The 15,012-nt window shown below is 38.4% G+C and overlaps 1 protein-coding gene across 1 annotated transcript in view; it reads right to left on the minus strand.

Moving 5' to 3' along the window:
• LMBR1 (limb development membrane protein 1) overlaps positions 1 to 15,012 on the minus strand; it is a 72,751-nt gene that overhangs the window by 49,328 nt on the left and 8,411 nt on the right. Inside the window, exons 2-4 of the mRNA XM_065629115.1 lie at positions 8,648 to 8,720; positions 6,238 to 6,277; positions 3,733 to 3,872 (exon numbers count right to left, since the gene is read on the minus strand). Of these exons, the coding sequence (XP_065485187.1) occupies positions 3,733 to 3,872; positions 6,238 to 6,277; positions 8,648 to 8,720 (253 nt within the window). The remainder of the gene's footprint in view (positions 1 to 3,732; positions 3,873 to 6,237; positions 6,278 to 8,647; positions 8,721 to 15,012) is intronic.

Below are 15,012 nucleotides of genomic sequence, written 5' to 3' on the forward strand. Positions count from 1 at the left end.
TAGACCCAGAAAAAATAATTATTTCCTACTACACTGACTGCATCATAAACTTGCATGAGAGACTTGCAGATAAACATATATAAAAGCTTCAAGAAGTCTATTACAATTTTTTTCTTTTGCATTTTTAGTGACTTAAGACTATCCCTCATAAAACAAGTTAAGAAAACAAAAATTAAAAATCTCACAGCCTTTGCCAAACAGATAAGACACCCGTCAATTTTTCTTCTTTCCTTTCACAGCAGTTTCATTACGTTTTACCCCCACCTGGTGGTTGTATCCAGCAACAGCACAAGTGAACATCCAGCTGTCAGAACTACTTCTGGGTTTAGTTCAACACGCATTAGACAAGAGTGTTTATACTGGATCCAGGTATGGGCTTTCTGGCTAGTTTAAAAAATTAAAGGCATATATTTTCTCTTTTTCTATATGCCACAACTAATGGAACAGTCTACAGAATAAAACCCCTTAATGTTACATTCGAGTTTTTGACTTTCTGTAATTGATAAATCTAGCAAAATCAAAGTGTTCAAAAGCAGTAAAAATTTTCCTGTTTCGTAACATCCTCAAAGCAGTATGCAAACCACACATGAAGGCTATGCTAGACAGAGTAATACAGAGATAAGAACATTTTCTGAACTTGGGTGCTTGTGACAGAACTATCAGCTCTCCAATCTTGCACAGATATTTCATAACTTACTTCCAAAAGATATTGCCACTGCATGAAATAGGTTTTCGCAGAGCAGCGCGATGCCACTGTGCAAACCTCGCGAGTACCGCAAGAGGGAGTCCTTCCCCAAGGTAATGTTTCAAAATAAAGAACACTGACTTTTGCCAAGTTACAGTAACAGAAACCTCTGGTCAGATCTAAAATCTGCTGATGTTTCTGAATTTTCCAAAAACCTGTAATGAATCTTAGTTAAGTTCAGTCACGTCTATCCCTGGCATAAGTTTTGCAATACACAGACACACCAAGATCCTGAATTTACTTCCCTGCTGGCCATTACTGTTGGACTTACTAAATATAAATTATACAGTGCTCACAAAGTGGTGCTTTCTAAAGATTATCACATTAAAACAAAACAAAAAAAAAGATGATCACTGGAAAATTCAAAGGCCTTCCTATGTGACAGTCACATTTTCCAGGAGCTTCCTAATTAACCCAAGTTTTCTCAAGTATTGTAGTGTGAAAGTCAAGTCTGACAGTGTGAAAATTTCTGAATTGGGTATTGCATAATTTCCACTCGCTGAAACATTTTTATTGTAGGTTTTCTAAAGCCAATTCAGATAAGGAAGGATTATTTTCCTTCCTTCCCCCCCCCGCCATGTTTGGGAGTAAAGAACAGAAATCTGTCTGAGCAGCTATATCTGCATGAAAAGTGAGAATCAGCTGTGGTATTTTTTTCTTCCACGTAAGAGACATACTAAATTAGCGATCCCTCATGATGTGCGACAAAACAGATCATAGAATAACTCAGCTAAACGAAAGTCATGTACTCTGACGTCCTGGTTTCAGCTGGGATAGAGTTTATTTTCTTCCTAGTAGCTGGTACAGTGATGTGCTTTGGGTTTAGTATGAGCAGAACATTGATAATACACTGGTTTGGTTTTTGGCAAATGAAGGACTTTTCAGCAAGAAGGTTGCAAGTGCACAAAAAGCTGGCAGGGGGCACAGCCAGGACCCCTGACCCCACCTGGCCAACGGGATATTCCATACATCATGCTCAGTATGTATTTTGGGGGAAGGAAGAACGATTTGTCTTCTCAAGTCACCACTACCTGTGATGGATCCCGGCTTTCTTGACGATGGCAGAACACCTGCCTGCTGATGGAAAGTAGCGAACAAATCCCTTGTTTTGCTTTCTTTCCTTGCATGAGCAGCTTTTGCTTTACTTACTCAACTGTCTTTAACTCAGCCCAAGAGTTTTCTCACTTTTACTCTGATTCTCTCCCCCATCCCACCATGAGCGAGTGCGCAACTGCTGGCTGGGGTTAAACCACAACATCTGATCCGCTGCTTAAAGCTGCTGAAGAACAATTAGGTTGCTCAGGGCTTTCGCCAGCCGAATTTTGGAAAACTTCCAAGGATTTAGATCTGCCAGTCTCTCTGGACAACCTGTTCCAGTGTTCAACCACCCCCAGTGTGAAGAATTCTTGCTTTGTGTCCTGCAAACATTGCTTCTTGCCTCTCACTGCACAGCCTGGAGAAGTTGGCTCTATACAAACCCCTCACCACTTGCAAATCCAGCTGTGCCCTGGCTTTCCTGATTTCACACCGGGATATTAACCCAGGTGGTATTTCTACACCCCTCCTGGGCAGTTCATCCCTACTTCTACCTTCCATACACTTCCTTTTGGGTTTTGAGCTCAGTTTATCATTAAGCCAGATCGACCTCCTATGACACCTGCTCATTTTCTTGGACGCCGAGGTGCATGTTTTGATTCTCGAAGGTTTTCCTCAAAAGTAAGTGCCTCTCCTGGCTTCCTTTGCCTCCAGGGCATTCTCCAGTAAGGTCCCACATGCACATTTCCTGAGGAAGACCAAGTCTACTCTCTCAAAATCCAATGTCATTATTCTACTCTCTCCCTTCCTCACTTTTCTCAGGTCTTAAACTACCAGTGTCAGGGTCACCATTGGCCACCACACCTACAGTGAGATCCTACTTATCCACAGCTTTAAAATTTTACTGCCCAGATAACACAAAAAATACTCAATTAGTTTCAGAAACATGACAGATAATATGCATTATATCCTGTCTTCACCTATCCCCATTTAATTTGTTGTAAACATTTTTAATCTTAATACCACCCTTGCAAGTTAGGGATCTGGAAATTCATTAATTCGCTATCTGTGAGTATTAGACATTTAGCAAAAAGTGTACTTTTCAGAGAAATTTCCCCCAAAGCCCAATTATCACCTTTTCACAAGAACAGAAAGAAGACAGCACAGTTAACTTGTAAATTACTTGTACCAGATTAAATACACTGTTTCACATCGTGAAGCTATTATCTCCTTTCTCCAGCCAAATCTACTAAATAATGTCCTGTTTCCACCAGTTATTTCCCTCAGACACATAGAAGTGTTCGAATTATTTTCAAATATCCATTACACGTCAGACATAAGCACATTAACCAATATCGGAAAGCCTGCAAAACACATTCTGCCAGACATCAAGACATCACGGCAAGTACATGTAATTTTTTTTTTGTATCTTGATTTCCTTGAAATAGTTTATTTTTCTTGTGCTTCCTTACCACACTTGATACACTTATATTCTACAATTTTCCTTGTTTACAAATAAATCACTAACAGTTCAATTAAACTATTTAATCCTAACTGCTCATAGCTAGCAAGTTTCTTAAAACATTTTTGTAGAGAAAAGATTTAAATGTATCATCATACAGAGAGAGGCTTATGAATCTTGCATTAACACATGAGAAAGAAATTTAACTGTGTTTTCAAGTTAGCTTCTAGTAATTCTTTTTCTACATTAATAATCAAAGAAGTGAATTTGGTTTAATTCCATCAAGTCTGCACAATTCTTTAAAAAACTAAGAAGAGTTAAGACAGACTTTTGTGATATGTGACACAGCAGCAAAACCAACTAGCTAGTAACACATGAACAATTCAATTAGCACTTAAGTGAAAACATAGTTATTAGTTTGAAAATAAGAACATATCTGTGCAAGTACAATGAAGACATCCAGTTTAATTACATTATGCTGAGTACTAACCATGAATTAGTGAGCCATTTAACCACTGAATATAGTAGTTTTGTGGAAAAGAAAGCAGGATCTCATTGCTGATTATTGAGAATGGTAGAAGCAGGACGGCACCAGCTGAAACTGCTAGAGTGAAGGTGCTCAAGAACAGCCTGAAAGTTAAAGAAATGTACCACTGTTACCACCAACATGCTCTCAACAGGAGGAAAAAAGTAATTAGCCTACCTATTAATCACTGTCTGAAGGTAACACATTCTTACATCGCAAAAGGGCAGAACAAACTGATTTCCACAATATTTCACTTCCAAAAAGCAAATTTCAAATACCAAGTAGTTTACAGAATCCAGTAAAAATAATTAGTTTTTACCAACTACCACAATTATTCTCTTGGGACTTGCATGCATTCAATTCCACTGTCATACACAGGTTATATTATTTGAGTTCACAGAATATCTTTTCATAAATCTATTTTAGTTTTCACTTCCCACATAGACACAGAATGAAAAAAATCCATTTCTATATTCTTTCTACAATTTTTAAAAGCAGAGCAGCTTTTTAATCTCTAAAAAGTGAGTACAATTACACATAAGCAAATATTTTAACACCAAACTGAAAAACAACATTGCTTTAGTTTTTCAGGTATCATCTCATATCTTGGCATTTTCTGACAACTGTAAAGCCAATACAAAGAAATCATCAGAATTATGTAAAATATTTAAGCTTATTCTTTCTAGATCTCAAATATGACTTACATCAAATGCCATCTTGTGGCATTAAGAAGAACTGTTTTCTTCAAAAATATAAGACTAACAAAAACATTATAACAGAACTAATCCAATGCTAGAATAAAATAAGAAATCATTCTCAAAATTACACGACAAAAAAGATAAATTTCATGAGATCATTCCTACAATAGAAATGTCAGTAAGTTGCTTACAGAGATCTTATTTTAACAGTCTACAAATCCATTTTTCATTCACACAATACTTAACTTAGAGAAGAAAGTATGGGTGACTTATTTTATTTTAAAATATTCTTGTATGTTTTTGTTGTTTTCTGAGGTGTTTTCTCTCTTTTATTTAAGGATGTTTAAGTATTCTAAGGTAGAATTGTGAAACCAAACACACCACAGCCTTTCAAGGTGCTACAGCAGTTTGGGTTTGTTTTCTCCCCCCACCTTCCTCTTCGGTCCTGATAATTATGCAATGTAAAGCAACATCCATCTGCATATGTTTGACAGTTATTGCTTTTTGGAAAATAACATGCACACTTAAGGAAGAAGAAAGCTTAGGCTGAGGGAACAAGAAGCATTTCATATGTATAACAACACTTAAAAAGAAAGGCTATTAGTCTGATGGAAGTGCTAATCTTGTCTTACACTGTTTTCGCATGAAGAACACAGTATATACAATTGATATTTGTTGTATTTTAAAGCTAAACTAGAAATTAGATGCAGGGGGATAACAGTTAATATGGCAAATTTTACACTTTGAATATTGAAAGACTGAGAACCAGGCTGAGACCACCACTGCTATGGAAATAATTCCATCTAGAAGAGCCTTCATTGTATTCTTAAAGAGCAGAGGAGAGATGCTCCTCTGCTTGTGAGGGAAGAGTTTCATGGCATTTAAAAGTATATCTTTTCCTTCAGATCTGAAATAAACCTTGTGGCAAGTATGCATTTCAAATTCATAAAAAATATTGGTCTCAGACACTACTGGGAGAAGTGTGCTTAAGATTTACTTGATTTTTGTACACCCTGGAAGCTCGCCACAAATGCACAACTAAAAGTGAACAGTTTGCGATGTACTCAGCACTTTCCCAGGGTACAAGACAAATCAATAAAATACTCAATAAGAACATTGCAATAAGTAGGAAGCCCGTATAGTTTAGCAAATCGTGTAACAGAGAGGGCAGCAACAGCCCACAGATATTCCGCAAATCTGCAGACATATTTAAATAGGAAAGATAAATATTTATCTTTATAAAAGAACAGGAAGAAGAGAGTTGCTGGTAGACCAGCAGGTCTGGCAAGTGCTTGTCTTCCATTTGTTATTCTTTTTTAAGTTTTTTTAGATGATCAAATACAGATGTCTACTTCAGGGTGAGCTAACTTGCCTTCCAGGATCCATCACCTCCCTTGAGAGGACTTCCATCGACTGCAGAGGGAATTTAAACACCTACCTCCCACTAAACACTTAAATTTTAGAGATCTAAACTTAGGCACAAGTCTTACACCAAGTTCCACCTCTTGCACCAGGTCCTTGTGCAATATTCTGGGCAACTTCATGCCTACCAGGCAAACCAGGCGTGAAGAAAGCCCTAGACCAAAGTGCCTTGCCTCTTGTCATGCCTTTCATAATACAAGGTACCACCCAAATCTTGTTCCTCTACCTTCTAGCAACCTATTTGCTGTCACGTTTTAAATAGTCTCTTATTTATTTGGAAGTTTACAAGATTCCTACCATAACAATATATCCAGGAAAAAAAGTTCTGCTAAAAAAGAGCTATACATACGATATTCTGTTAACGATAGCATCTTCGTCCTCTTGCTCATCTGAAAATTAAATTACAGCAGGTTATATTCAAAAGTTAGTCATCCTTCCTCAGGCTAAAATGCCTACACATAGGAATAATTTTAATTTACAATTAAAATTTAGAATTACTAAAATAATTTATCAGCATTAATATTTTAAGAACATTCCTACTAAAAATGAATACTTTTTTTTTTTTGCTAGTCTTAAACTCTTTCCAATCAATGTAACTATGAAGTTCTTTCACTTTCTTTAAGTATCCAGATCAAAACTTCTTGGAAACATCTCCCACAGAACTCTATGGCAAACCAGCTTTCAGACTGCTACCACCACAGCTGCTGCTGGGAACGGTCCCTGTGGGCACCTCTGAAACCATGGAGAGCGGGCAAGCTTTGGGGAAAGTCTTAGGGTCTGTAAATAAATGTTTCATTTTCAGTAATAATGTATTTTTAAAAATAAGAAAGCATTCCCAGAACAGTAGTGATGACCACTCAGTTGCTTCCCCTTACTTATTCCTCCTACCGACTCTGGGGAATTTGGGGGAGAGGGGAGAGTTGTTGTTGTTCTTGTTTGGTTTGGATTTAAGATACCACAGCTTCCCTTCCAGTATTTCACATTTCAGACAATTTTTGTTCACTTTTTCATCAATTAACATCCCAACTTTTTGAAGCATTATCAATACTTAACTCAGAGGTCAACCACTAATATACCCTTCATTTATTCTGTACATCCTTCTCTACACACATTCATACACAAATGCATGCATTTCTACACTTGAAATCACTTTAGAGTCAGCTTTCTTCTTTTCAGTCTCTCAGGTTTTCCAGGAGAGGTAACTCAAATTTATTTTAAAACCTAAGAATAAATAAAGCCAGGTGTTTCAAGTTCTTAAGAGTCATGCACACGCTTGCAATAAACATGCAGCCACTATCATGCTATTTTGAAATTGTTCTGTGAAAGTACATCGGGTTATTGTTTCTGCTTTTTGATGAGAATTTTATGGTGTTTTGAGAGACTAAGTCAAGGTCTCTTATGAATCATTTTGGCTAGAGAGCTTGTTGTAGAAATAAACAATTTGTCCTGAAAGAGTTCCAGATGTGTTAACTCTTCAAACATGTCTCATCAGGAAGATCCTAGCAGGCTACAAAGTTTGCTGAACTAAATGCTCACAAAGCTTCCATAAATCAGGACAGCTGCAGAGCCGTTCCTCTCAGTAGCTGATGAGATCAACTGCTAAAAAGTAAAAGTGTCTTTACATTCAATAGCATTTGTCAAACCAGTTTCCCCTGCCTGTTCTTCCCTATCTCCAGTTTTGTAGTACCCAAAATACATATCAGGATCAGAAGATAGTACCCGGCTTACTCACTCGTTTAACTATTTCCTACGTTTAAAGAGGTGCACTTTTTTTAAAAAAGGTATTAAATTTCTTGAAGAGTTTACTTCTTTAAACATGAATCCAATTACGAAAGCAGTTCTACACAGGTCACTACAGATCAATAAAAAGTTTCTGTTAAAGTTCAAAGTGCCAAGATCACCACGCATAAGAATGCTTCTCCAGCATGACTATCACCGAGGTCACAGATCAGTTGTCAAGAGTCAAAGATCCTGCCATTTTGTACAGATTCTTATTCTGCTTGTTTTTAGAAGAAATATAGAAAATTACAGGGGTTCCTACAGACTAGTTTCAGACAGACCAAGGGAAAAATACAGGCTTATCTCCATGAATAAGACTTCAGTGGTGAGGTCATAAACAGGTTAAAAGCACTGTAATAACTGTACCAGAGCCAAGCAGGATTTTTAGAAGAAATCTGCTATTTGCCTTCTGTATTACTGGCAAACTTTTCATTTTACAGCTAAAGCTCTAAACTCGATTTTGGCGCTAGAACACTTACTCTGGAAAAGCTGACATGAAGGGAAAACAACAGGACCTAAGGGCAAGGGAGACAGAACCATCTACTTGAAAATCTCCCCTTTCTTCCCTCTCAACACAGTTAAGATTTAGGCTGCCGCAGAGCCACAACAAAACAATTGTGGCCGCCCACTGAATCGCGGCGTCCCAGCTACAGCACTCACTGATCCTTTTCTGAGATGTTTCAGTGCGCTCCCTCCCTTCGCTAGGGATATTAGAAGGCACGTTGAAGGGTCTGAGAAGTGCCAGCGTGGGCACGAGGTGATGGGAACTTGTGGTTCAGGGAGAAAGGGAGCAGATAAAGGACAAGACAGCAGCATATACAATCAGATCGGTCCAAGCTGCCATAGACCAGCGCAGACCAACACTTTTGGGCACAGATCTAGTTCTTCCATGTTCCTTGTGGAGGCGGAGAGAAAAAGAATCACCTATTCACCTGAAAAAACAAAATAATTTTTCAATATATTAAAGAGTCTATGCTTACCTGCTTTCCTTTTGTATCTTGTGATTATGAAGTAGGAAACTATGTAGAGAACAGCAAAGAGGAGAAAACAGATCTGGGAAAAAAAAAGAAAAAATTGCCTTCATTAGGTTGCGAAGAAATGCCCAGATTATAATAAGAATAAACATATAATCCAATATCGACGATTTAAAATTGAATTCAGATCAACAGAAGTGTATTCTATGTAAATGTCGCTTATGTTTTACATCTTATCAACAGAAAGTTAAACCAATTAGAACAGTTTAATTAGAGTAAGAGATATTGGACCAACTATATGGTCAGCAAGTTTTACTCTAAAATTAAGAAAAAAAGCCTTATTTACAGTGTAGGGTTTTTTATTTGGGAGGAGATGGGTGGGGTGGGCTGTTTTGGGAAGTTTGAATCCACTTGAGTTGTAAAGTTACCACACTTTGTGTCCTCTCCACAGGTAACTTAAGGGTAATCGTATTTTATACGATGGGGCTCAAAGATTTGTTTTCAAGTCAGACACTCAGGACACGATTCTCCTCCTCATAAGGCAGGGAGCTTATTTAGGTCAGAAGTACCTTGAGCCCAGCGTAACTTGCATCAAGTTTCAATACTATAAGGTAAGACCAAAACACCTACAAATATGTTGGAGATCTTGGGAGGGGAGGAAAGGAATGGAACAACAAGACAGTTTTAACCTTCCAAGCCTTTATGGGAAACAAAACCACACATTTTATTTGCTCCTGAATGAGACATCAGTGGCTCAAAACTACTTCCTTAACCTTCTTTATTGAGACCTATAAAAACCATGAGTCAATCAGGAATAGAACAAGAACAAAGCCTGTCACTCCGTGATGCTGCAGCCCTCACCAGTACCTGAGCCATCACAGGGAACGCTGTTAAATACCAACAGTGTATTTATCCTACTTTCTGGCAGCTTACCAGAAACAATTACCTGCACACCACAGGCTGAGAACCTACTTGAAGTAGCCCAAACTGTTTAGATTCTCTTACCAGGTGGCTACTGGTATTATGCACAGGCAAGTCTTTACACACAGCACTAAACCAAGTACATCAGCAAAAACTGTTGCAGCAGTTTTTACTATTAAAGTGAGTTTGCTTTACTACCTGTAGAAGGTGTTTTGGGTTTTTTGTGGGTTTTTGGTTGGTTTGGGGTTTTTTTTGGTATGGTTTGGTTTTTTGTTGCTGTTTTGGTTTGGGGTTTTTGTCCTGCCTGGATCTGCAGTTCATAATATTAAGCACCCTAACTCCATTCTACTTCAGTTTGACCTTTAAGCTCCTTTGTGATCGAAAATGGCAAAATTACTTCACTGCGCAACAGTTGATCTATTTCTTTAATCCATCATTTCAAGCTGTGTTGCCTTTAAGAACTGTCTTAAAAAAAAAAATCAGGAGCAGAAAAGCTGCCCTAAGTGCAAGGAAAAAGTGACAGCTAAGGCAGCAACAATAGCCCCTAAAAATTTACATCTAAATAAGCACACTACATCTAAATCAGCAGAATTGGAGGGGGAAAATAATGTATCGCTCAATCAGGAAAGAGAGACTTTTTCAGGAATGCCAACAAAATAAACTGGGAGAGCTATTTCTTTCGTGTAGCCAGACATTTTAGATTTAAAAAAAAAAGAATAGCCGAGTGTCTGAGCGTGGCATTTGGGTGTCTGCAACACACATGTCCCAGAAGTATCACGGTGCCGCAGGTCTGAAAGCGGTAACTGAGCTCATTCTGTGCGCCGGCAGCACATGGTGGTCACACCGAAATACAGATGCTGAAAATCAGATTGCATAACTACCTCTCCAAATTCAAATGTTTCATCTGACTAGAGTTCGCCACTCCAACTTTCCAGAGCATGCTTCAAAAAAAGGAAAAGGTTTGGACAAAGAATTTAATTCTTCAAACAAATAAGTCTACTGATAAAGAATTTTATTAAGATTTAATTTAAAAATATGCAGGTATATTCTTGAATCAGGAAGAACAAAAACTGAGAATAGCCTTGAGTTTTCAGAGCTCTGACACAGCTTGTCCTGCCAGGATCAGAAAACGCAATGCCAGTGCTGAAATCCTTCTCTAAATTTCCAGTTCCTCTGAAAACTAGACCAAGGCTACAGATAGAGACATCTAATTTTAGGCATCCATTTTTAAAAATCAGGTATCACCTATAAAGGGTCAGTAAAGTCCTTTAAAAATCTGTCAGACCCAAATAACACTGCCCCTGGGTGAAATAAACTTAAAGATGTAGTTAAGCTCATGTATTTCAGACGAATAAAAATTACTGCGATCTTGTTTGTATCCTCAAATAAAATAGATGACCTTTATTCTATCTGTGATAGCAACGTTACAATGAAAATGTGGGTCTGTATTTATAAGGTACCACTGAGATAACTGAGGTATTTAGGGCATGCAGCAGATGAAAGCTGCCCGGTAACACCAACTGTCAAATGTATTTCCAGTTTGAAATGACAGCTACTTTGCGACTCAGCAATAAGGTGTAACTATATATCTTGGTGTAATTATGCGTCTACTTCTGTCAGAGCTGAGAATAATTTTGTAAACATTTGATAAAGTTGTTTATTGCTGAAGATTCACATGATTTTAAAGATGTCGGAAAAAAACGTAAATTCTAATCAGTGAAAGCTTTAGGATCCTAACAACAGAGAATTCATAAATTAATAAAAGACCTTCATACTGACCAAAACAAGCCAATAAGCAAACTCAGAAATATTACTTCAGTCTCAATTTTTACTTAGTGAAACCTACAATCCTGAAGCACTTCTAACCACGCGTCCTGAATAGCTGTCTAAAGGGAGAAGCAAAAGCCGGCATCCTAATTATTTCCAGAGTGGAACTCGGTTAAGTTGGTGAAAAGGAATATATCGCCCATGACAGCTGAAGACCAGACTCCAGTGTCCTGTCACACTGCAATCCTGGGTTCTTACTCTTCATACCAGTCTTCGTTTCAGGATGTTTTTGTACTGAAAAAAAAATACCGCCCTTGTTTGTACCTGTTCTAGCTTTAGTCTAGGTTTCTCAATTATGAATGACAGGGGTTGTATGCAGGACTCAAACAAGATCTTCCGGCTCTATGTAACAGCACTAAGCCTTCCTTTCTGTACTGAAAATACTTCAACACATTCACCTGAAAATCATGCTAGTAACTTAACATTATCCTCCCATCACTGAATCCATCAACTGTCCAATTGCTTCCAGCAGAGCAGCTCTCAAGTTTCAACAGGAACTTGTTTTTAGGGTTCAAGTTCAGTGTCTTTTTTTTTCTTTTGAAAACCACACCTTGATTTCATACCATATCTATTATTTTGGAGTAATTGAGTCCTTTCTGCACCATGTTCTAACCCTCCTTTGCATTGACCATATCTCCTAAAGATTTGGGTTTTATATTATTTTCATTTAAGTTGAACAAGACTTCTCTTAGTGCTGATACCTGAGGAAACTGAATAGTAGCTTTTTTTTCCCCCCAAACAACACCTATTTTCATGAACACTACAGCCAGTTTTTTATTCACTTCACAGCTGTTCTACTAAGGCCACTGACCCTTATTTAACAAATACTTTTCAATGCATTTATTGGATATAGCCCTTGGCATACGCACAAGAAACACTCTACCCATAGTCATGTGGCTTCAGAAAATACAATTCTTAACAACTCCTAATATGACTTTAAAAAAAAAAAAAAAAACTTAGAAGAGGCAAAATTCACATATGTTCCTAATATCCTAAAACATCCAGCAACTTTCATTTCTAATCTCTTAGTAAAAAGCATAGGCAATCATACTGAAATAGAGCACTAATCAAAAAGAGTACACTATCCATAAAGCTACATTGACATCTTCAGTGAAAGAAAAGCCTATATTTGTTAAATTCCATCTTTTCTTCAGAAAACTATTATATGTGACAGTATTGGAGTCAATACTGGAACACAATGGTAAATCCAAATCATAGTGCAAGCCAGGTTTTCAACCAAAAAGCAGGGCTTTGTGCCAGCACCCACCTCTACAACAAGAACTGACAAAAGTTAAGGATGCTGCAAATGCAACAAATCCAGGACAAACTATATTCTTTGTAAGCCCAAGTTCTCTGCCAGAAGTTTTTCACTGGAGGTCAAATGAGGCTCTTCCAGGTTTGATTTGAGGAGACAGGGAGGACACTGAGGATTTCTGACATCCTCTGCTAGTGTCCACTTAAAAAGAAACACACACACACCCCCTCCTCCATCATACATAACTTCCAATCTTAAAATTTATTTCCTTAAATTCATTCCAACTTGATGGATGGGCAAAGTAGATGCAGATCTGTTGCCATAGTCAGACTGCTCCTGGGAAGATACTTTAAACCCAGCTACGGTACATTCTCACACGACAGGGGAAATAAACTCAGTCCATGTTTGACCAGCTGCATCAAAATATAAAGGCAATTATGCCTGAAAATTTTAAATTATTATAGCCAGTCAAGTAAAGTAATTAACAATTTTTCATGTGTTTTTTGTGAGTTCCCCCCCACTACACTCCACACGACTCAGTAACTGAAAACAAACCATATAGACTCTATTCTACGTCTAGGGGCTCCCTTTTAGCAGGTGGCACATTGACAAGTCTTCAGACTACAAGCACATAATTCATTCACATCTCTTTGCATGGAATAAATACAACCTCTAGCAGGACAAGCAAAAGAAACCTGTCTTCCCCTGGAGTTCATCTTCATGTGGGAAAGGAAGGGCTTTATGCTCCTGCTTATATTACACACCGGACACACCAAGAGAGGCTACATCTGGAGATGCACTGCACAACATTCTTGGGTATCTTGTGTCCAGCTCTCCCCTAGAGTCATACTTTTGGATCTGTCATCCAAAGTCATCCAAGTGCGATCCGAGTCATACTTTTGGATCTGTACCAGGCAGTTCTCAGCTCCTGAGAGAAAGGAGTTGGAGATAAACCGCGTGCATTTCAGTTTGTAACTACACACGTCTAAGGGGCTGGCACTGAAGAGTCTAGCATTAAACATGAGCAATAAAGGTCTGAACTAACTCGAATTACATTATACTTATCCCACTGACAGTTACTAAAGATCAGTTGACACTAATTTGTCTGTGGGGATGATCTTTAAAAAACTGGCACTGAAATTCATGCCTTGGATTGGTAAAGCATCATCTGCTGCTGCAAGTGCTAGAGCTGCGCTTTAATGCTAAGAAAGAAAATGCTCAACATGCACAAGATTCTTCTTTTTTCCCTGATACACAAGTTACAACCACCATTCACAATTTTAATTTGCATATATGTCTGTACATGTGTGCATTAAAAGCTGCATTTTTATGTACAAAAAGATCAACAGCTTCTACTTATACAGCACGATATTCTTCCCAACTGTTGTGCAGGAAATATAGCTGTAGTTTACACTAGGAAAAAAGCATTGTCCAGTAATTGTTCAATTCCTGTCAGTCAGTGTGCCCTGCTAGCAAACACTCCCAAGAGCATCCTAGGCTATATTACCAGAAGCAAAGCTGATAATCACTGGGAGCAATTATCCCTTTCCAGCCAGCATCTATCAGGTCACACGTAGTTGCTGCATCCAGTTTTGAGCCTCCACTATAGGGAAGACATTGGTAATTGCAGCAAGGACCATCACCAAGATGGTCAGGAGGCTGGACAGGCTGAAGGACCTCAGCTTGCCCAGCCTGAGGACAACAAGGCTTCAGGAGGACATGACAGCAGCTAGCCAGTACCCATGAGGACGTGATGAAGAAGGCAGAGCTGGGTTCCCGACTGTGTGCACAGAGGGAGGATGAGACTGGAGGAAAGGAGAAATCCCCTCCACAGTTCCAGTGGAACCAGTTGCCCAGTGAGGTTGTGCAATCTCCAACCCTGGAGGTTTTCAAGCCTTAAGTAACATCACCTGACACCAAAGCTGACCTGCCTCTGAGCAGGAGGCTGGGGCCCAGTCAGATCTTTTTATTAGCCTGTATAAATTAGCACCATCAGAAACTTTGTCACCTCATACTTTAAACCGTTCTGAGTCATTTATGACTGTGTTTAATATAGTGTAAGCACAGGCCTCTGTAGGATTGCATCAGGGATGTCCTCCCATTATGAAAAAGCTGGACATCTTACAGAACAACTTTTAGCAGTAAGGAACCAGCATAGAATCCCTTTGCAGAAAGAAGTCAAAAAACATCAGTAATGTTCTTTGATTTAACACACTTCCAAACATGAAACACAGGCTCAAGATTTCCACTGAAAAAGCATCAAAGCGAACAAGTGATCATGTCCTCCCACTTGACTGCATACTGGTGTTTAGAACAGGGAGAGTAAAACTGGAGGAGCAAAACAGACAAGTGAACAGCATTTTGCTAT

Source organism: Caloenas nicobarica, chromosome 2 (genome assembly GCF_036013445.1).
Source record: "Caloenas nicobarica isolate bCalNic1 chromosome 2, bCalNic1.hap1, whole genome shotgun sequence".
Taxonomy (NCBI): Eukaryota; Metazoa; Chordata; class Aves; order Columbiformes; family Columbidae; genus Caloenas; species Caloenas nicobarica.